The sequence below is a fragment of the Miniopterus schreibersii genome (assembly GCF_964146895.1).
Source record: "Miniopterus schreibersii genome assembly, chromosome: 5".
Taxonomy (NCBI): Eukaryota; Metazoa; Chordata; class Mammalia; order Chiroptera; family Miniopteridae; genus Miniopterus; species Miniopterus schreibersii.
In genome coordinates, this window is record NC_138106.1 from 19,761,837 (window position 1) to 19,786,500 (window position 24,664).

Sequence of the window (24,664 nt, forward strand, 5' to 3'; positions counted from 1 at the left end):
GATATCTTTTTGTAACTGATTTCTAATTTACTTTCATTGTGCCGAGGTGCATGCTTTGTACATTTTTAATTCTTTTACATTTATTGAGTCTTTTTAAGTATTAAAAATGAAATGTTTATAGAACATTGGAGGCAATGAACTATGGGTCCTGGTTAGCATACATATATATTTCATTGTTCTATCAGCTTACAGGGCCCAGAATCAACAATATCTCAGTATCAAGAGCACACCTACCACCCAGATCTTGGTTTCTTAATACCATTAAAAAATAAAGGAACAAGGGCTCCTTGGATAAATGGTTGACTCCAAGATTGGGATAGGAAAGATACAAGATGAGCCTGGAGCATCTTGTAGTATCTTAAAGTCAAAAGTGCTTAAGAACAACAGTAGTCCCACAATGACAAGGACATAGTCAAGGGACATAGGAGCCAACTGAGAGAGCTCCCAATCACCAAAGCTGGAATAGTTTGACCAAAATAAAGTGTTATTGAGCTGTATCCCAGAGTATAAAGTAAATATCCATGAGGGGGAGAAAAGACCAATTTCTTCTGAAGAATTCCAAGTAACTTATATAGACATTCCACCTTTTAGGAGAGCCCAACTCCCTTCTCCTTAAGTGTGGGCTGCGCACAGTGACTTCATTACAAACAGTATAGTATTGGGTAGAGGGGAATAACTTTACAGTGGAGAAATCTGGCCAATAAGACCTCAGCCAGGTGATCAAGACTAGAATCAGCAGTAATAAATCAGTTTGATAGTATATACTCTTGATATGTGATGGGAATGGCACTTTACCTCTGTGGTCTTCCTTTCAGAATCCCTTAAGCCCAGCCTGATCATGAGAAAAACTCAATCCTAATTGAGGGACTGAACTTTCTACAAAATTCCTGACTCAAAACTCAAGTTCATAAAAAACAGGGAGAGCGTAAGAAGTTGTCATAGCCAAGAGAAGCCTAAGGAGACATGATGACTAAATGTAATATCTGCAGTGGGATCCAGGTTGTTTTCCTTTGTATGAATTCTTTAGGCCCTGAGCCTTCTTTTAGTGTCTATGGGGCCTGCAGAATTTATTCTTCTAGGGTTTTGTTTTTCTGATTAAAATCTGAGACTTGATCTAAAATTTCAAAGCAAAAATCCATTGACTAGTTTTTTTCAACCATTACTTAATCTTGGTGTCACAAAGGACTGGCTCTCAGACATCTGAGGTCCTGATGGAAGCAGGTTTCTCACTCAGGTGAAGGCATCTGAAAACTCCATACACAGCCTGTCGACCTGCCACTAATTTCCTTACTTCAGGGTGGCCAAAGATGCCCTACTTTCAAAGCATACAAGGACTGCATCTGTCCAAAGCTCACAACTGGCCCTACCTCATGTCTCTGTAGCTTAGCTGAGGCACTTATATGCTCTATTTCATTTTATTTTATTATTAACTTATCTTTATTGTTGAAAGTATTACAGCTATATATGCTCTATTTTAGTGGATGTTTTGAAAACGTGTTTGTTTATTTTAAATATCTTTATTGATTGCAGAGAGAGGAAGGGAGAGGGGGAGAGAGAGAGAAATATCAGTGATGATTCATCATTGATCGGCTGCCTCCTGCACGTCCCAGACTGGGGATTGAGTCCGCAACCTGGGCGTGTGCCCTGACTGGGAAACAAACCACGATCTCCTGGATCCTAGGTTGATGCTCAACCGCTGAGCCATGCCCGGGGAAGGGGGGCAACATTGTGTCCTGTACGGAGTATCCTATAAATATTCATTGGGTTAAGCTGGTTGGTAACATAGTCATTCCTGTTATGTGTTTGTTATCAAATATTGAGAGAAAGGAATTGAAATCTCCAACCTTAATTTTGGATTTGTCTGGATATTTTTGCAATACTCTAAATAGTCTTAAGTTTTGTTATGGAATGCAGTTAAGTTTCTTGGAGCCAAATTGGTCCTCTTATGTCTTGCTGCTATGATTCATTAGGTGGTTCTGGAGCTGCACTCAGTATACTGCTAAGTATTTCCCACAACTGAAGTATGAACTTACTGAGTATTCTAACCAGTGCCTTGTGAGTTATGAATTTTTCCTACCTGGCTTTTTGGAACAGACATTCTTTCCCACTTTGTGTGAGCACCAGACTCTTATCTCCAGTTCTTTGGGATGGTGTTTTCTTTTGCCACTTGTGCTTTCTTTACAGGCATTCACGAATTAGTACTTTGCTGACCCAGAAAAGGGGATTCTCAGTAGATATCCGCAGTTCTGTCTCTGTGCTGATCTCTCCTTTCCTGTACAATGTCTGGTGAACTCTAGCTGCCTTAGTCTCCATGGAATCTCAGCTGACTCCTCAAATCAGTGTGTTTGCCAGACTCCACTTAGGTTCTCCCTCCTTGTACTGTGATTTGTTATAGGACTCCATTTGTTTCTTGTCTCTCAGAGAGTGCTGCCCTTTTTTGCCTGATCAGTGTCTTGTAAACCATTTTTAGAAACATTTTTGATTTGTTGTTGTTTTGGCGTTTTGTTTGTGATTGTTTGAGAGAAGCAGAAATAAGTTCTTTTTATTACATCTTGGATACAATCTTTTGTCCATTTTAAATTTTATTTCAGTTTTAATTGTTGTTTGATGAGAAAAGCTATTAATATTTTAGTAAATTACAGTTCATTTCCCCACAACAAACTTTAAAAACAGTATAATATAATCTTAAAGAAAGAGTTGCAACTCTGATAGGCAAAACAAGCAAAAAACATATTTTTGGGGTCAATTTTTATTTTAAACTATTAGGGTTCAACTTTTTTTGATAGGGTAATGGATCATTTATATTTTGTTGACGAATTGCCATCTAATTTCCATTGTTTATCATTCTGCTTGTATTGCTGTTCATCTTTTTAATATTACTTTGCCTTTTTTAAGAGCTCTTTTTGAATTATGGATATTAATTTCAGATATGTTTAAAATATTCAAGTATGTTCCCAAATGATATCTAGAAAATTATTTTATCAGTTTACCTTATTTTAACTGTGATAAATTAATGCAATCAATATTAGTTTATCATGCATGATAAATAAGGATCATCTTGAAGGAAGTTTTATTATATTCACAAAATTTGAAGCATTTTAAATATCTCATTTCTATATGCTAATTAAGTTCTTCTCTATTCTGTGTTATTTATCTGATAATAAATTTTATTTTCTTCAACGACCATGCTTTCCAGTATTTTAAGGAAAGACATTTTCTGTTTTTATTTGTTTTTAAAGAGTCACCTTTATGAAGTACCTTGTTTGTTACTTTTGTTACTTAGAAGATTTCAGAACAAGAATGACAACAGAATAAAAACACATTTCTCGCCCAGCCAGCGTGGCTCAGCAGTTGAGCATCCACCTATGATCCAGGAGATCTTGGTTTGATTCCTGGTCAGGGCACATGCCTGGGTTGTGGGCTCGATCCCCAGTTGGGGGCGTGCAGGAGGCAGCCGGTCAATGACTCTTATCATTGATGTTTCCATCTCTCTCTTCTCCTCTCCTTCCCTTCTCTGAAATCAATAAAGATATATTTTTTAAAAAAACAAAAAACAAAACACATTTCTTGACATATAATTTATGGAAAACTTCTTATAACTGAGGAAATTGGAAGGAACTTATTTTGGAATGCCAATTGTCAAATATTGAGAAATTCAAATAGATACTTTTGCCAACATGAAAAAATTGTGTGTGTTATGTGGTAACAATAATTTGAATTCTTTATTGCATTTTTATTCATTTAAGATAAGTAAAATAAAGTTTACATTTGTTAGAAACATGTTTCATGGCACAGGTGTTCATATATTATGTTGAAAGATTGTAGAGGACTTGGGTTATCATATTTCAAAAGCAAAGGCTCTCTTTGCAAATAAATATTCCTGTAATTTAAAAATTGTATTTGTGTAAACAGAGCATTTAATTGTCAGGTATCAGAGTAAGTAAGGGATCACTGAATACAAAATTCAGGACACCAGGTTGCTTGTTGGAACCCATGTGTGACTCTTTATAAAGCTTTTGTGCTAGACTTCAAGTACTCTTCATCACTGTTGCATTGGTTGATGTATGGGAGATGCCTCATACTCCCTGCTGTCTTTGCTGCTGTGTTTGCTTAAAGCTAACCCCAGGGATCTAATGAGGGAAAGAGTTGCAGCAGGGCAGCTTGAAGCTGAAAGATCAAACATTTCTACTCCCTGAGTTAACCATGATCCTGGAACCCAACAAAAGGATACGGTACCCCTATCATAGAGTGACTCTAGTGCCCTCATTCTGTTTGGGGACTGACTCACAATTGTAGATTCTAAGAATTGTGCTCTGCTGATAGCCATGTGTTTACAAAGATCTTTAGGAATTTATACTGTTGTTACCAATTGGTTTTAAATTGCACATTGTGATCATGCATTTCAGTCTTAATTTATTGAGCATACCGTAATACTCACTATTGACTTGATGTATTTAACATATCTGTTACCAAGGTTTTAAACTACGGGATAATAAAATAGGCTCAATATTATCATCATTTTACAATACCATGTAGCTTTTTTTTTTTTTTTTTGGTATAGTGGATTCAACACAAGCCATTTATGGTTTAAATTTTCTAGTTTTTGGATGTAACTTAAGTGTTATTAATGACAAACAGATTCATAATTTTTCATAATGTCAAATTTTAGTTTAGGTACTATTTTAGTTTAGGTACTATTTTAAAATTTCAATATTAATGACCAAATGTATCTGTTAATGTAAAATTTCCTGAATTACTTTCCCATAAATATTTTTACTTTACTTTTTCTTATTTATTTTAAAAATATGGACATTTTCTTTTTTTTGAGTCTAAATGACTGGTCACAGAGGAGCTGGTATTATATTTGCATAAAATCATTTTAGTAGAGAATTTTTGTTTAATGTGCATTGATAATTTAGAAAATGAGACTGGTTTTGCACTTTTCTCATATGCCAGTTTTTGGTGTTTTTTTTTTAAAAGAGATTAAGGGCCTAAAGGAATAGAGGAAGTGAATGGACAGCGATGTTTCAAAATATCTCATTTTGCCTAAAAGCAAGTACCGGCAGATAAATGCCCATAAAGGGATTTCTTTCTTAAGCCCCGTGGATTTTCCCCCGCACAACTTTTTGTGTGAGTTAGAAATGAAAACCATTCATCTAGTGCCCCAAAGAACGGCCTTATTGAATGGAATAACAGTGTAATGTACCATTGAAGGCAGGATTGAAAGTGATTATCTTGTTAACTCTTGACAGTTACCGCCAGCTTGAAATGGAACCGGCAGGCTTGATTTGCAAATGAATTAGAGCTTTTTCATTTTGTGCCAGGATCATCTTTTTATATTCTGATATGACAGATGCTATGTTCCAGGCTTTTGTTTTCCTTCATTTTTATACTTGCAAATAAAAAACAAAAGATTATGATAGTCATTTTATTTGCATCTTTTCTCTTGGAGTTTATTCTTTGTGTAGACTTTTTAATCTTATATTTTTCAAAAATTTGTTTAAGACTACTTTTTGCCCAAATTAAATTTGATTAATTTATGTATAGTAGTAATTGGGTGAAAGAGAAAAATTCATTGGTTTTTAAGAAGTAGAAAATTACCCACAAGCAGAATATTGTAATAGTGGAAATGGAAACTTCTGCCTAACTTTAATAGAATTAGCTTTTTTTCTTGGTAACTATTTTGATATAACCTCAAACTTGTAGAGAAGTTTCAGTACAAGAAACTCCCATATACCCTGTACCCAAATTCATTAGTTGTTTATAATTTGCCCTCATTTGTTTTATCAGTTCTCCGTCTTTCTGGTTTCCTCCTCTCTCCACACACATATTTATAAATGTTTTTTTCCTGAACCAAAGGGAGAGTATATTGGAAACAGTGTTTCTCATGAATACTTTAGTATACATGTTCTGAGAACAAAGACGTTCTCTTGCATAACTACAAGTACTAGCTTTTGAGAACTCAGAGCAAAAAATACATATATTTGCATTTTTAAAAATCCTAATATTAGTAAGAAACCAATGTGAAGGTATATAATGCTTCTGTTTATGTTCTTTAATCATGTAAGTTAATTATTATAATTTTAGGGCGTTATTTATATATAACTTATTAACCTGGACTTTGTTTTACTTGCCCAAGTAGTTTTTACAATTGGAGGGTTAATATGGTTAAAACTGTTACAGTTAATATAAATGTTCAAAGTAATAGTTAACATAACCCCCACCTAAGTAATAATGCATTTTCTACTAAAAAAGGACTTCATGTACACATATGCACAAACACACACACTCATATTCTTGTGGAATTTTAAATTAAATATCTTTAAATTTCTGCTTAAGAATTCAAAATTTAAGGTTTTGTAAGTCTTTTTTCATTTTTTATTATAAAGGTATATTTTGTTCTGCTGTACAAATCTTAATAAAATATGAAATTTAAGAATAAATTATTTCTCATTTTACCACTGTAGCTTTTCAACATGAGCATTGGCACTGAGGCCTATTTAATAATGGGAACTCCAGGCATTTATAACATGTATTATATTGATATGATCTGTCCAGAAACTTTATAAAAATGCATTCCTTTAAATATAAGAATAATTAGTACTTTTTTTTTGTAATACAAGTGTATCAATGAGAAGAATAGAATTGCTTTGGGTGGATAGCATATCACTTACTTGGAATTCAAAGCTTGTATTCTCTATTATTAAAATTGTTTACAAATGTTTGTTAATGCTGATTGGTAATAAGATTTTAAATAGTTAATCTTTGAAGATGTTTTTTCATGCAGATAGGTACTCCTGAAAACTGATCACAATCCATGGGCATATGATTTCAGTTGAACACCTAGTACAAATTTCTTTTCATAATTTCAGGGATAGAAATTCGTTCCCACTGAAGATCTTTGCTACCTTTTTTCTTAAGTTGAAAACTTTCACCTTTTCACCTAATGGAAAAACTTTATGGCTTTTCTTTGACATGTCCAAATTGCCAGCATCACTACTCTTGTGTTTTGGGGCCATTATTAAGTAAAATAAGGGCTACTTCAACACAAGCACTGTGATACTGAGACAGTTGATCTAACAACTGAGGCTGCTACTAACAGGCAGATACCTTATACATTGTGGAGATGCTGGACCAAGGGAATATTCATATCAGGAGGGGACAGAGTGGGACAGCACATGATTTCATTGCACTACTTAGAAAGACAAGCAATTAAAAACTTGTTAATTGTTTATTTCTGGGATTTTCCATATAATATTTTTGGATCATAGCCTACCTCAGGTAACTGAAACTGTGGATGGGGGTAGAGGTGACTGCTGTATGTATTTTTAACTATCATCATATGTAACAAATCTTAGCAGATTTCACATCAGGTTGGTACTGAGTCGATGTTTTTCAATTTTACTGAAAATATTCTCATTCTACTGTGTAGACATGGAGACTAATTCTTCAAATTCAGCATTGACTCCTCAAAGAACAATAACTGAGCAGTGTCACTACATCTGTGGATTTATCAAGAGCCAAGGAAAACCATTCAAAATTATTTGCTGGCCTTTTACTATTGATGATACTTCCTATGTTCTCAATTTTTCCAGCAACTGTTCCTGCCGAAAGGCTTATAGTTTTAAACAAGTTTGTTTTCTCCAGACACATCCCTTTGGCTGCTGCAGTCAAATGTGATTTAATTAACTCATCCATGTTAAAGGGCTTTCATTGATTGGCTAACAAATGTACCACTCAGAAACTCATTTTTCTTTTTGATAAGGCCTTCTGTTTGTGATGAGATATTCCAGTTTAAATGTTTTAATATTTCTGACTGTTGCTTTCCTGTGAGTTGGAAATATTGTGAAGACTGTTTAGTTAGGTAATGTCAACATACATTGTATTCTTTTAGTACAGCTGTAGAGTCATTGTATAATGAACACTATGCATTGCTATTTAATTTTATAAAATAATCTACACTCCACTGAGCCTTAAAACCATGTCATTTGAAGTCCCCTTTTCTCTTTTCTGGTTTTGACATGATAGTTGTACACTGGTATTAAAACAAAATTTAAATGTCACATTACAGCAATTCATGAAGCCATTAAAACTCTGTTGAGTTACTACATCACTGATTTTTGTGCTCTGAGTAGCAGTGCAAACCATTGAGATAGCCATATGTGATCTGTCCAACCACTCAACTTTCATTGTTACACTAATGCAGCCATCGAAAAACATACAAGAATGAGTGTGTCTGTGTCCCAACAAAACTTTATATATTAACACTAAAATTTAAACTTAAGTAATTTTCACATAGTTTGCTGACACCTGATTTGAACTTTCAGTTCAAGAGAAAAGTTGGCAGTTCTTTCATTTCTCTTATGGCCATCAAGTATTACTAATAAATGTTTGGTGCAGTGTTCATGAATTGAACATGTCATTTTTTATTTTATGCAGGCAAATACAAAATCACTTATGGTAGGAAAGTAACTCCTAGAAGAATCTTCATTTGTATTTTCATTTTATATGAACTAGAAAAAACAAATTTTTGTTACATGTAAGACAATTTCTAGCCTCCAGGACTTAACACCTGCCATTTCCTCTTATCTACATGTAAACTGTCCTCATTGAGCTTAGATTCTATTAGAAAAGACTGAAAGAAAACAAACAAATTATGTAGGGCTGTTGGATAGTTTATATAATCATTGGAACGCTGGAAAACTAGGTTGTGAAAATGAATAGGAATTAAGACAGTTGTATCATGGGACCAGGATAGTTAATATACAGGCACTGGTACCACCATAACCACCAACATTGCTGCCACTGGACTTGCAGTTCCATTGTTACTGTCGCCTAGAATAATCTTTGTATTCTTGTCTTTAATCTACTCTTGATTCAGAGTTCCTAGAATAATCCCTGTCTTCCTGTATTTGGCACTTTTAGATTTAAAACTCACCAATTTGGAATGTATTCAGATTCTGCGTAGCTTAAAAAGTGGAACAAAGAAGAGTGTAGTGTAACAGTGAAAAATGATGGAGGAGGAATTCCTTGAGCTTCTAAACTAGATCTTGTACTCCTGTTTTTCTGTCTTAAAGGTCCATGTATTATTGCCTCACAGTATACTTTTAAAATGTTATTTATGTCACAGTTTCCAGTTTATATACTTGTGTGTCATGTGTGCCTGTAAGCTCCTTGCAACCCAGTCAGCTTTGTTCATAATTGTATTCCTGATAACCAGCACAGAAGCTGTCTCAAATATTGTGCTCAGTAATAGTTGAGTGAATAAATGATTAGGCTGGGGCTGGGGGAGTACAAATCATGCTGGTTTCAGTGGAAAGGCATTGAAGAGTTTTGAGCAGGGGAGTGATGTGATTCACTTTTACGTGACTAGACTGTTTTGTAGTAGCTGTGTGGGAGGGAAGCAACAGTGGAAGTGAGAAAATAATTTCGAGGGAATTAAGACAGACAAGGCAAGAGGTGATGATAGTTGGACTAGGATGGCAGTAATTGATATAAGTGTTACTTAAAAGGTAGAATCAGCCCAGCTGGCATGGCTCAGCAGTTGAGCATCGACATAGGATCCAAGAGATCACGGTTCGATTCCCAGTCAGGGCATATGCCCAGGTTGTGGGCTCGATCCCCAGTGGGGGGGCGTGCAGGAGGCAGCCGATCAATGACTCTCTCATCATTGATGTTTCTCTTTCTCTCTCTCCCTCTCCTTTCCTCTCTCTGAAATCATTAAAGATATATTTTTTTTTAAAAAAAAGGTAGAATCAGTAGGACTTAGGGATAGATTATATATTATCAGAGAGAGGAGAAAGAGGTTGATTTCCAGGATTTTGGATTGAGCAACAGGATGAAAAATATGACTGCCTTCTGAAATAGGAAATACTAGAAAAGATCAAGTTTGAAGGAGGAACTCAAGATTTCAGTTTTGGATCCACTGAGTATAAAGTTTTTGGTTTTTCTTTTTGAGATATTCAGATAGAGATGTTGGATAGACAACTGCATAAATGAATCCGAAGTGTCTGAAAGCTATACTTTTTTTGTCATTTACCTGTAGTTTATTATTAATGCTGTGCACGAGGGCAAGAAGGATTAGTAAGAAAGCATGGCATAAGATGAGGGCCTAGAGCCATGAGGAGCTCTAACTTTTAATGGCTGAAGAGAGGAGCATGAATCTACAAAGGAGATTTGAGGAGTCCTTTTTTGAGAAAATGTGGGAAAACTGAAGTAATATTGTAGAAGACAAATGAGAGGGTATTCAGGATGGGATGTTTGACAGTATCAAATGCTTCTAAGAAATATATGAAGAGAAGGGTAGTAAAATGGCCTTTGGGTTTGGTTAACATGGGGAAGCCACTGATGACTTTAACAAAAGAGTAATTTTTTTTTTAAGCAGAAGAAAAACAAATTAAAATTTATTAATATGCACAACGTCTTTGTACATGAGAGAGACCCAGGAATACTGAGAAACTTTTAAAACTGAATAATATGCTTTGTTCATGACCAAAAAAAAAACACCTGTAAAATTTTGTACTGTTATGGGAGTTACTCTATTTTTTATAATTACTATGTGTATGCAAATTTTATATGGGATAATACATATACATTACTGGTTATAAATATATTTAATCTTTTATTTCTTAAGAGTAATTTTTGGATGTGACAGGAAATAAGAATGTGGAAACATAGTGTGAATATAGTTTTTCAAAATTTTGAAGGGCACAGAGAAATAAGTAAGATGGAGGCTGAGGAGTCTGGCTCCAGTCCAAAATTCTATGTGTGATCTTTTAGACCCAACCATGGGCATTCCTACCAACCCAGGTGCTTACAACCAGAGGCATCTGTACTTGGGATCTTATGCACTTTCTCCACTTTCAGTATATTTCCATTCCTAGCCCTTCCCCTTTCCCTCCCATTGCCTACTGGTCTATACAGAGGCCAGAGCCTTTTGTTTGGGGCTCCTCAGCAGTGAGATGACCCCTGCCCCTCATTCTCTCCACTCTCCACCCCCACTTCCCTATAGTGCACCCACCTGGCCCTTGCCCATGCTGCTCTTTGAGGGGGAAATGGAACATTAGAGAGCAAGGACTCTTTTTTTCCTCTTGGTTGCACTGTTACAAGTAAGTGAGTTATTTTCAGTTTGACTCTACCTCCTAATTGACCATTCAACCCCTGATTGTTCCACAGTAGCAGTACAGGGTGGGGGAAAGAGAACAGATAATTGAAGGAGTGGAGTACTTGAAGAAGCCAGAGGAGCTGATTCCAGAGCCCATGTGGTGGGAATGGCCTTTGTTAGAAGGAACCTCAAGCGTCATCTTTATGAACTATTTCCTGGACTCTGCTACCCATAGCTTCTACCTCTTCCCCAACCTCTAAGTCCCCCACCCCATACTCTCATGAAGTTAGAATTCTAACATAGCATTTATAATATTTTGTTGTGCTATTTACTTCTATGTTTTTCCTAATAAGACCTTCCAATTCTAATTTTGTGAGCGTTAGCATATGTTAGTGATATAAATAAAATTGTTTTATTTACCATATCCCAAAACATGAAGACTTTTGTCTTTAATGTATAGCTTTAACATTACACACCAAGGATCTGTGCTTATCAAAAACTTCATGTGGCAACAAAGGAGAAGATTTACTTAAACAATTAACTTGAGAGATGGATGCATACATAGGAGCCACATAAAATAATTACTGAAAAATAAGTGCTGGACTATGAAGAATTTTTTTATACGGGCAATGCAGTTGACCTCGGTAGACATAGATTTAAATGTTCTTTTCAAAGGGGTCCTATGTGGCCCATTGCATGTGAGAATTTGTAATTTTCATGTGGCATGATGTTAAAATGTTCTAAGAGGATGATGTTCAGGAGCGTGTCACTTAGTGGGTAAAAGAGGCCATCTCACTGCTCAGCATTGTATCTCAGAGTGGCTTTGTTTCCTTCTGATCTAAATGAATTGAATAATGTTCATGAAAGGTCTACACAGTAATGATAGTGCTGATAATAATTAGTAATATATGCTAAGTATAAATCTAATAAACACTTTGCATCTTTATTGCATTCACAATTTAGGACATTTAGAAGTTCCTGAGACTTACCCATTGAATGTCAAAGAGTGACTTTAAGTTTAGAACTATAAGAAATTATTATCAACATAGCAGAAGTGGGAGTTTGGTTCTTGTACATTAAATGTATAGGCTTTGAAGATGTAGTGAAGAAGAAAAGAATTTTAGGTAGATAAATTTAAGTTATTACAAACAATGATACTTTATATTTAAATACAAATTTATATTTATACTTAATGTAAATATAATAAATATAAATTTAAATTAATTTAGCTTAAGTACTGAAGATGAAATATACTGGTTTATTTCTCCTTTTTTTAAATTAAATTTATTGGGGAGACATTGGTTAATAGGATCATATAGGTTTCAAGTGTACGTTTTTATGATACATGATTTATATATATTGCATTGTGTGTCCATCACCCAAAGTCAGATCATCTCCCATCACCATATATTTGACCTCTTTACCATTCACAACCGCCCCAACCCTCCTTTCCTCTCATAACCACCATGGTGTTGTCTGTGTCTGTTTTCAAGTTTTATATCCCACATGACTGAAATCATATGGTTCTTATCTTTTTCTGACTTATTTAACCTTAATCCTCCAAGTAAAATAAACATTACATAATATTTATAAATGGTGCTTAAATCAGCGATCAGTTATTTTTTTTTTACATACCAGTTTTATTTAGAATAAGAAATCAGAAACTATCCAAATATCCAACAATAATAAGTTAACTTATTGTCCATCTATGAGCAGGATAGTTTGCAAACAGTAAAATTATTATATGTAAATATATTTAATGATACCTGAGAAGCTGTTTAAGTAGTGAAAAAATTTAAACTGCATAACAGAAATCAGTGATGATCCCATTTTTGTAAGAAAAAATGCATTTGTGTATATGCATAAAAATGGAGGAAAATAAAATATGTTGAGGTATTATCTTTGGCTGGTGGTATTTCAGGTGATTTTTATTTTCTTCTTAGAACCAGATGTATTTTGAAATTTTCTGCAGTAAGCACTTATTATTTGCAGGGCCACTGCTGGTTCATATGGCACCTTTGTAGACACTAGGAAAAGATGTCCCTTCTTCCTGTGGATGCAGTGCCACACCAGGATGCACTGCTTGGTCAGGCATATAGCTTCTATCTTCCACTGCCTGCTCAGGTTTTCCTTTCTTTTTCTTTTTTCCTTTTCTCTCTCCATGATGAACAACATGCACAATTGTACATGATGGCCCTGAAAACTTACATAATAAAAATTATTTAAAATTAAAGACTAAAAGTAATATGACCTCTTAATGCATCTACTCTGGGCAGGCTACTCTTCTTGCCTGACCTCTTTAAGTGACCTTTGAGCTCACTCTTCCTGCCTCTTCTTTTTTACTTACCCACTCTGCTCTAATGCAATCAATCCTTCAGGATGCAGCTGAAATTACCCTCCTCTTTGAAATATTTCTCAACCACTCTAACACATATGGTGATTTCTTCCTCTGAACTAGGTTAAGAAAATGCATTGAAGGGATCAGTGGTGAATGGGTTGCATCTCACCTGCTAACTCCAAATGACTGGCAGTGACTATTTAGAGCACAGTGTTAAGGTGCTTGAGCTACAACTGGCCTCAGTGGGAAGAGGATTGTCAATGATTAGGAATGTTAGTCCTGCATAACATTCAGGGAAATAGATAGGTAGCATGTTCCCATGCATTTTCCCTGCCTGGCTTGGACATTAACTCTTTCGTGCATTAGTTTTGGTTTGACAACACTGTTTTAAACACCTAAGGTATAGAAACCATATCTTAGTACTTTTTGTTGATGTTTATGTTTTTGTTATTATTATCTACTCCAAATGTTTTATGGAGCTAGGTGCTCAATAAATATATTTATGTTGCTCTTCCTTCATTCTGGATGTTCCATGTCTCTTTCTGGAATAATTTTCCTTGTATCTGAAACATTTCCTTTAGCAGTTCTTTTAGTCAGATCTACAAGTGATGAATTCTCTTTGTGTTTTTTTCATCTGAAACTGTTATCCAGAACACAGCTTCAGACATTTTAAAATCTCTTTTCTTTCCTTTGTAGACCCTTTCTGTGAACTCTAGAACCTGTTTACCTTAATCACTGATATATGCTGGCTTGTCTTCAGCCTCCATTAGAATAAGCTCAGTGTGTATCATAAGTCCTCAACTATTTAATTTAAACCTGTTCCAGTGTAGTAGATGCTCACTAATACTTGTAAAACTAACTAAAGAATCTTAAAAAGAGAATAATACATGTAAAATTTAGTAATCATGGTATACTTGTCTGTGCAAATGATTTTTAAGTTCTAGAGTAGAATATATTGCAAATAATCAGTTAGATAAAAAACTACTTATAAAATAATACAAATGTCTGAACATTATATTATGAACTAGGATAACATAAGAATATACATGTAGAGCCACTAATTTGCAAGATATTCTCCATTCAGGAGAGAAATGCTGACTATTCTAACCAAACCTGGTACGTTAAAACTGAGAAGTCCAGGAAGATCTTTTTAGAACTTAGAGCTAAAAAAAAAAAAAAAATAGAACTTAGAGCTAATATTCTGTATTTTTCTTATTGGAGTTAAAATGTAAAAAAAGCATTAGGCAATTGAGATACCATTTTTCCTTCTTTTTTTCAACATACTTTATTATTCTACTTCCTTTCAGAGATCAGAATATGAGAATGTGCTTATGTCAGGATATACATGATATTTTTATTGGATGTTAACATTGGGCCAAGCTCTTTATATATGTTTTATTTGAAAAGTAGACTGACTTTCATGTATAGGTATTACAGTTGAAACAGATTTTAAGGTGGTTAAAAAAAGCTAACATCTATAAAGATATTTCTTGATTTTGGAAGTGGAATGCAGTCAATTGGTCCATTATTAGCCTGTCCTATTGAACCAGTATTTATTGAGTGACTTATGTATATATGTGCTGATTTTTTTAATCCTTGACTTGAATTTAAGAATGCAAAAAATTAGAGAAGATATATAACTTGACAAAGTTATTTGGTAAGTAGTAGAGTTGCAATTTGAATCCAGGTTTTTCTTAAGTTTATATACTACCAAAATTTTGTATTAATAACATTTGATACTTAACAGAAAAGGTCTTAACCATGTAAAATGTATCAATTATTATTTGAGATGGGAGATGTCGATATTTTTATAATTTATAACTCGGGCTTTTAAAACCCTTGACTGCCATTATGTAAAAGAAACAAAAAACCACCCCAACTCAAGTAGATTTTTGCTTTATGAAAGAGAATATAAAATTAGCTGTGATGTTATCTCTATAACTGTAGAAAATTTCAGCATAGTAATATTTTATATTTTATTTTATTATTTTATTTTAAATATATCTTTATTGACTTCAGAGAAAGGAAGGGAGAGGGAGAGAGAGATAGAAGCATCAGTGATGAGTCATTGATCAGCTGCCTCCTGCATGCCCCCTACTGAGGACTGAGCTCAAAACCCAGGCATGTGCCCTGACTGGGAATCGAACCTCGATATCCTGGATCATAGGTCAGTACTCAACCACTGAGCCACACCTGTTGAGCTGGCATAGTAATCTTTTAAAACAGAATAATTTGTTTTGTTCATGACCAAAAACGAACCTGTAAAATTTTGTACTGTTATGGGAGTTACTCTATTTTTTATAATTACTATGTGTATGCAAATTTTATATGGGATAATACATATACATTACTGGTTATAAATATATTTAATCTTTTATTTCTTAAAGACTTGGTCCATGAAATGATACTTTGATGCTATATCAGTTAGTTGCTTGCATTATGGTTTCTGAGTATATTATACCTTAACACTCATTGGATTTTTGGCCAGCTCTATGATATGGTTTTGTATTTATTTATTTTGTTACTTTTCTACTCCCTACCCCAAAATGTTACTTTTCTTTTGGATGTCTTTTGTTTATTTAATTTGTTTTGAAATATTACTTTTATAAGTAAATTTGTAATAGACTTTGGATTGATTTAATAGGGAATGATGAGAAAAAATATATACTTTTACTGGGAGAGGCAAGTAATAATTTTTTTATAAGCTAATATTTTCACAAGTACAGATGCAAAATACATATATTGAAAGTGTAAAGAAGAACACTATCATCAGAAGGAAAAGGTTTTTTGTGTGTGTGTTTTTCAAAATAAATGCCATTATTAACTGTGACTCTCTGACATGGTTCCCTTAGACCATTTAAAACCTGAATGATCAATTTAGTATAATATTGTTATCATATATTTTAAAAAGTTGTTCCCTTCCTAGAAAAACTAGATCTAAAAAAATCTTAGTCTATTTTTTTAGTAATTTCTTAAGATAAGCTTTATCATAGCATGTTTCTGGATTTACAGCATGCCTCCGTTGGCAAAATAATGAAATCTGTATGCCACAAAGGTAAATTAGTATCTTTATTTTAATTTTTTTTCTTGCCTGCTGTGATATGATTGATGCATAGTGTCTTCCTGGTGGAAAGAGACCTAATATTGAAGCTGACAGGTGCCACAAGGTTTATTTAGGACAACCTCAGCCTTGTCCCAGTTAGTTTCAAAATGTCTGCCTCATATATGTTGAGCCACTGCATTTCCTGCTTTGGAGCCTTGTGTTATGCCAACATTACTATCTGTGCTGCCTCAACTACAAATTGGATGAACAGCCCATGACACTTTTTCAATATTATTACATTAAACCAAGTGGATTTTGATTGATAACCTAATATTCAACTAATGCAAAACATCAATCATGGCAAGTATATTAATTATTTAATATTGCAGTCTAATTCAGAAATCGATGTGCTGCATGAGGGGAAGGGAAACTCATGGTTCCCAGAAGATTTAAGACAGGGAATGATTAAAAAAAGACCTGCTGTACTCCTGTGTGTTAGTTCGATACAAATCTTTATTCATTTGCCAATAATCTCTTCCCATTTTCCACTTCAGGACCATTTTATCAGTTTTGAGACCTATAATTGAATTAAGTCTGCTTTCAGCACAGGGCAAAAGGAGTTGCACAAATATTGATGAAGTCATGACAGGGACAACCCAAGAGACAGACCACTAAAGAGGACAGGCCTTTAAAGAGGACCATTTGTTGGAAGATCCCTCTGTCAATGTCTTGGATCTTGCCTCTCTATTTTTAAAAATGCATTAAGACTTTTGGAACCACTTTTAAGGCATTTATATTTAAATATCTATTACAATAACATTAATATAGCACATTGCCATTTATGGTGTACCTTCATGTACATTATCTTGCTGCTTTTTTCACTGCAACTGTATGTGTTAGGTAAGGCAGGTTTTACAGAATCTTCACATCATAGAAGAACAATCTGAGCTTTAGAGAAGTTGGCCTATTACCTAAGCTCTTGCAACTATTTTGTAAGAGCTTAAATTTGAGTGTAGGTATTCTGCTTCTAGAACCAGGATTATATATCATGCTGTCTTTTGTAGTGTTTATGTACACATGATGCTTTATCTGTGGTTTTGAGATGGCCACCTTTTCTGTGTTTCTGCCCAAAGTAAAACGAAAGAAAACTGATTTTCATGGAGAACTTGTTGAAACTTTGGTGTCCCAATCTATGATACTTACTAAGTTCTATGAATATGTAAACTTTCTGGATATAAATGAAAATTTCTTAATCTATTGCATCTTTTACTAGAATAGAATGTCCTATTTTTTATATCTCAAAAATATTTTTTGTGGGGAGGGAAGTGGTTTAAATATATTTGATCACTAAAATTATCACCCCAACTTTCTTGTGGTTCATGTTTACCTTGTTATATCTTTTACCATCTCTTGTCTGGAAACCTTCCTGAATCTTTTTGTTTTCTGTGTCTTCTGTAAATGACACATTGCTGGATTTTTTCTCTTACCCAATCTAAAAATCTTCTCTGGTATTTTAATTCCAGATCATTATGGGTGAATTTTCTTTAGTTTTCTTTTTAGTCATTGATTGCTTAGACTACAATAATTACTATGTTCTGTGCCAACCTTTACTTGTTTATTTTGTTGCTTCTTCCTGAATTTATGTTTCATCTTACTGCATTATATTCCTCAGAACTTTGTTCAGATGTCTTTGTATGGTTAGTTTCTTGAGACTTTGTATGCTATAAAATTTTAAATTTTTCTGTCAATTTAAGTAATAGTTTATTTAGCTATATATAAATTCAAGATTGTAGTCCTTTTCCTTTAACATTTACTTTATCTTGGAAGTTAATACTTTCTTGCCCAGCATTAGTATTGAGAAGTCTGATGTCAGTGTTATTCTACCTTTATGGAGGGGTATGTGTATGTATTTTCTTTCTGGATGCTTTTAGACTTTTATCTTGATCTATGATAGTCTCATTATCCTTATGTTATGCTTTGCTGTGGATTTTTCCTTAATTACCCTATTTACTACTGAGGTAACCTTTCAATGTAAATCTGAATATTTCTATGGGAAATTTTTGTCATTTTTTCAAATGTTTTTTTCTTCTAAAGTGTCTTTGCTTTCCTTCTAGGTTTTCCATTATGTAGATGTTCATACATATACTCCTGTTCTTAATTTTATCTCTTTTTTGTTCTATTTTTTCATCCCTCTCTTATGCCTTCTGGGAGAGTTCTTGTACCCAGTGTTCACTAATTCATTCTCAGCCTGTAGCTATTGTGCTTTCAATCCATTCTCTGAGTTCTTCATTTCAAACTATTGTATTTTTAATACCCATTACCTCATATTGATACTTTTTCATAACTTTTTTCCTGTTCAATTTCTAAAAATCTTCCTTTTGGAGATATTATTATGCTTACATTATATTCTTGCTCAGGGTATTCTATTTTCTTTGGATGAGGTTGCTCTGTTATTTTTTCCAGTCCCGTGTTTACACACTTTAGATATATTAAAATTTTCCTTCTGGGCTTCTCTTTTACCTCCTACAACATCAGTACCTTGGCTAGTAGTTTTAATCTAAGGAGGGGGATAAAAGTCTAGGTTCTGGCTGATGCTTCTCTGGGTTAATTTAAAAACTAGTTTCCAAAACCTCAGGTGTTTTACTCTGGGCTCAGTAAACTACTTTTTCCACTGTGTCCTCCTACTCCATCAAAAACAATACAACTTATAACTAAGGATTTACAGAAGAAGCCACATTGAGACTGGTAGGAAGGGCGGAGAGGCAAAAAGGGAAGGCCCTATTCTCATGGTGATGGCTGAGATTCCAGAGGGATATCTCAGCTGCAGTGGTTCCCTCTGAGAAGCATGGGGTCTGAACCCCAGCCGGGCTCCCGAGCCCAGAGCACTATAACCATGAACAGGCTGTGAAACATCTGCCTGTGAAAATCAGTGGGGATTCTGTCTGCCAGGGAGAGACAGGAGTCTGCTAGAGACACAGGCACTCTCTTAAAGGGCCAGTGCACAAAATCCTCACTCACAGCCTCTCACCCTGGGCTCCTGCAGAGGGAGGGCAGAGTGGAATATAGTCACATGAGAAGACACTGTGGTTTGTGGCTCTAGGGAAAGAGCTGAAGGGACAGCCACCAGGATTCCTGAGCTGAGCTTCTTTCCCACACCACAGACACCATATTTCTTGGATGGAACACTCCCTTCCATATGGCATCAACCTGGAGAAGTGCAATAGCCCAACCCTCTGGACTCCCTGTCACCCAGCCCTGTAGAGCTTGTATCCTACTGAGGAGTCATCTGCCTGGGCTGCGGTGTAGGAAACTGGGCAGACTAAGGGGGTGTCAGTTACTAAGTTGTGTGTCTTTGAGGCAGGGGCCATTTCCCCCACTTTACTGTGAACCTGACTGGCATCTTCCCCTCATGGGGAAGTCTACTGGCTCTACTCGGACACCTTGTTATACTTTATTTTTATCATTTGTCATTAGGATTACATCCAGAGGATGAGTTAAAAATCCCCAGCCAGGGATTTTAAACACTGAATACATAGTATTGCTAAGATTGCCAGAGCAGAAAGTAGAGAACAGAATAGCTGAAGATATGTGCTTTGCTAATCAGTAGATGTTGGAATTTATTCCCAGTATGTCAGACTGGGCAGTGAGAGAGCAAAGGTTAGAAGCCATGAGTTTAGTTTTCAGGCAGTGGATTCAAAGGGAAAAAAGATAGGGAAATTTGGAAAGATTGCATAGCAAGACAAAGGAAACAGAAGTATATTTTTGGCAAAGAAAATTAGAGACAGAAATAAAGAGAAAAAGAAACAAACACCCCTTCAGAGAAGGAAAAAGGTGTGGGAAAAGATTAAACATCATGAATGCAATATTGTTTTCGGTTGTTGAATTTCCATAATTTTTTTCTGCAATGTGGTAAAAGTATAATTTCATGTTAAAAAATAAGTTTTGGTATTTATGATGGAATTAAAATACTACCTGACCAGCGTGAGAAAAGCTAAAAAACCATTTGTGTGAATAGACTGAAGTCAGGATAAAAAATTCAACTATTTGCCACATTTCACTAAGTGTATATTTAAATTATCTTTGCTACTTACACAGGTATTCGTATTTTTAATTCCATCAGCAGTGTTTTGTTTACAGTGTAGAGCAAGAAGTTAAATACTTAAAATATGTTATTTGATGTTTGTTTTCTTTGGTGATATTTCGTTTTTTAATATTTCAATAGTTTTAGGTCCTGATTTGTAGCGTACACTAAGTTAATAAAATTAATGTCAACAAAATTTTTGTTAAGATTTGCTTGTTTAGCAATGAAGTTATGAACGTATTATTTATGAGCATACTCTATGTAAAAATGCAACCATTATGGATGGATATTTGATGAAGCAAATATAGTAAAATGTCAATTATTGGATCTAGATGGTAGATAGAATCTGTATGTTTGAACACTTCCGTAATAAAAGTTGGGAAAAACAAGCTAATGAAAAAGCTGACGTGAAATAAATAGGTAAATCAATAGTAAAATAATAATATACTTCTTTTTGTTGTGTACTGACTTTGAAAGATCAGCAACATTCTTTCTGTTAGTGGAATATCAACTTAGTGGTAATACTAGTAGAGATAAATTAAATATCTGTTTCCTTTTGGTGGAAATTGTTTTGTCCTTAATAACAGTGCTATATGAACATTAGTAAAGATATATGAAAAACTTCTAAGGGTTTATAAAACAGTTTTGAGGTAAACATAAATTATAGTAGACAAGGGTTTAGCAACTATTTAGAACTTTTTTTCTTCTATTTTAGGGAACCTGGAAACATCAAAGCTGGATTAGAACATCTGGTAAGTTCTAATTTTCTCTTGAACATTTGCATCATCTTTGATATCTGCATTCTAAATGAACACTTTTAGAATGAGCTTTGAATACCTTGTATTGAGAAAGTCAACCATTTCCCAAAGGGTCAGCTTACTGTTATTATGTGAAGGCACTTACATTTTCATTTATCTTGTCATTTCAAGGGAATTTAAATTTTTTTAAATTACTTTTTTTTTGATGTAGAGATGAAATAAAATGGATGACAATCCTTGGATTGATGATTGCTTTAATTATAAACAAAAATGTTCGGTGTAGAATTTTTGGCATATCTTGATCTGACAAAAACAAGCTGTGTTTTAAGAAAAACACAATCAAATACTGCATGCATAAATACGGTATGTTTTAGCAATTTAACGGCTTTGAAAGAAGTGCACAGCTTTGTTTTTCCTAATGTCTTTGCTTTATGAATAATGCATTGATTTAAACTACATTCAGTTTAGAATATAAAATAATTGAGATGCAAAATTTTTGGTTTAAGTAAACATTTTTAAAGCGTAAGTGAAATTCAAACTGACTTAACATTAAAATCTGTCCATTAATCAAAAAATTGGAAAAACTGTTGTATTATAACAGGTCCAAGATCCATTGAACTTACCACAGTGAGTGTTCATTACAACATTAAGTAGTTCATTTAAACAGAGCATTATAAAGTCATGCTCTGGTTTCTGGTCAAGTCCAAATGTTGAATAATTAATGAGAGATTCTTTTGTAAATACAATCTAAGTACTTTTTTTAATGCAAGACCTCATTCATATATCATATTGTAGCTTTGTTAACTATTAATGTGCTTTTGTTCTTCTACAAAAACAGTAGCAAGAGGCAGCTTCATTTTGACTTATAATAGTAGAGTTGTAAGGGATTTTTGGTTTTCCTTTCAATAGCTAAAGGAAACTGAGGAAACTTAGACTTTTGAAAAATTATCCCCAAAATTACAGATAATTATTAAAAAGCAGAATATAATACCCTAGTTAAAAAATTTGAACTATATATTCGTCCAGATTAGAAGTAAATAAAATTGTTATTCTCATTATTAAAAATTATATCCAGAATCCCTGTTATTCACTTCATAGCGGCACATATATTCAGGACATACAGACATCAGAATGAAAATGTTAATCTAAGACATCAAATTTCAGTATCAGTTGAGGGTTTATAACTAGGAAGAACCCCTACCATCGTGTCAAAATGAGCTGTCTTTTATATTTCTCTTGTAAATTATTTATTAAAAAGACTTTATATCTACTTGGTTCATACTTCTCAGTAAATAATAATGAGTTAGATTTTTTAGTTTAAATTTTATGTTTTTTATACTGACTAATATAATCAGTGACTATGCATTTATACTCATAATCTTCTGCAGCAGTGGTTTTCTAACTGTGCCTTGGGCTGCCAGGAAGGCTCCCCAAAGCAGGTGGCTCCCCAGACTTTCTCTGCCCACTTTAACTAGAGTAGTTCCACTTTTATTTATTTTGTACAATTTTGAACTTTTAAAATAAGATTTCATCTGAAGAAAGAGTTCTCCACATAAAAAAAATTAAAAACCTTTGGTGAAGCTTAGCCACTTATAAAGTCAGGATCAATTGTTTGTTAATTATTCTTTTCTGTTCTTGAACCTAAGTAATATTTTATTTTTATCTGTGTTATATACATCAAATATATTTCAAACATAATGCATTTTTGGGATGAGAGAGCCTGGATTAATACAACAGGTAGTGGGAAGTAGATGATTTTAATGCATTTTATCTAAGTTGTTCAAAAGACTATAACTTATTGTTAAATTGACTCAACTCTGAACTATTAACAATAATATGAACATGACTATATAACAATACCACATATATATATACATACCTATATACATATATATTGCTTTTTGCACTAGTAATATTCAGAAAAGCCAGTGATATTCTTGATAGCAACCTGAGAAGGAAGTGAACTCAAGAATTTATTGGTTGAGCATTAATGAAACCTGTCTAGCAGTTGTGCTCTTTCAGTTTGTGTCTCTCCACTTCCCAACTGAACAGATACTTAGAGCCCTTTCCATCTAGCACAGGTAGCCTTTCTCTGAATTGGCTGTATAGCCAAGTACAATTAGAAGTATAACTTCTAATAGATTGATTTTATAAAATATATGGTATAAAATTAGAATGAAAAGAGCATTCCACACATTGGAATAATTTCTTCTTTATGTAGCTTTCGCCTTTTCAAATTTATTTTATTCTATCATTCCTTTATTTCCATGTTGCCAACTTTTCTTGGGAGCTGTCTAGCATGTTATTCTTAGCTAAATATACTTAAAGTATACTGCCCAGTACCACTTTATTTTTCTTTTCACAAACCCATCTACTACCCATAAAGCCTATGTCTGTTTAAAGTTCTAGACAGAACCTGTGAAGCTTGGTGCCCAGTCATCCACTGATGATTCTTGCCCGATAACTGCAAAATGGAGGTTTCCCAACTCTTTTGCTCCTCCCATATTTAGTAGGCAGCAGTCTACTATAAAGAGAGCCTACCATTCTTTCTCTCTTTATCTGTATATTGTGAGCAAGGAGTAATGGATTTTTATTTTACTAAATAGGTTTTCATTAATTACTTTCCTTATTTATTTTGATGTTCAAGTTGTCCCAGACTTTCAAGATGGCCTCTGGGTCCTTTTTGACATACCCCTTTTTTTTTTTAGGTACTGTCTTACATCTGGCACAGCAATATATTGCAGGCTCTTATACCTTCGCTGCCCCACTCCTGGAATCAGTCATTTCAAATTGCCCTGTTTCATTTTAGAAGAATTAGTATTTAGAAGTCAAGATCTGACATGTGATGTGCTCTTTGTCTCTGGGATTTTATTACTTCTAGGACCTTTCAGTCTCAGATTAGATTAATAGGTAGGTAGGTAGATATTTTTAAGAAATTATGAGTCATAATAATACTTCCCATTTCGATCCTAACCACAAAATTCTTCCTTGCCCCCCCATTTCATATTTGTATTTCTCTTTATTCAGAGTGAGAACCTTGACAGCTAACATCATCCATACATTTACCCATTTGCTCAGTCATGTAATACACATAAAATTCATAGTTTCAAAATTGCTACATCCTTAACCTTCTGAAAAATAAATTTAATAAAAAGAGTTCAGGGTTCATTTGAGTTCTTTTCCTCCTTGGGTATAGTTAGGTTATTCATTTGAAATACAGTTGCATTCATTTGTTTCTGTTTGCATTGAGGTTTAGGTGATTTTGTTTCTGTTCTTGTTGATTTAATTATATATTTGCATGTCTGTACTTTAACATGCTTCTAAAAGTCAAAATATTATA

At 34.0% G+C, this 24,664-nt stretch overlaps 1 protein-coding gene across 5 annotated transcripts in view; it reads left to right on the forward strand.

Moving 5' to 3' along the window:
* Positions 1–24,664, forward strand: part of RSRC1 (arginine and serine rich coiled-coil 1) — a 288,784-nt gene that overhangs the window by 115,132 nt on the left and 148,988 nt on the right. For all 5 annotated transcript variants that reach the window (XM_081139155.1, XM_081139156.1, XM_081139153.1 and 2 more), the window contains one exon: positions 21,282–21,318. In XM_081139155.1, coding sequence (XP_080995281.1) covers positions 21,282–21,318 — 37 coding nt within the window. The remainder of the gene's footprint in view (positions 1–21,281; positions 21,319–24,664) is intronic.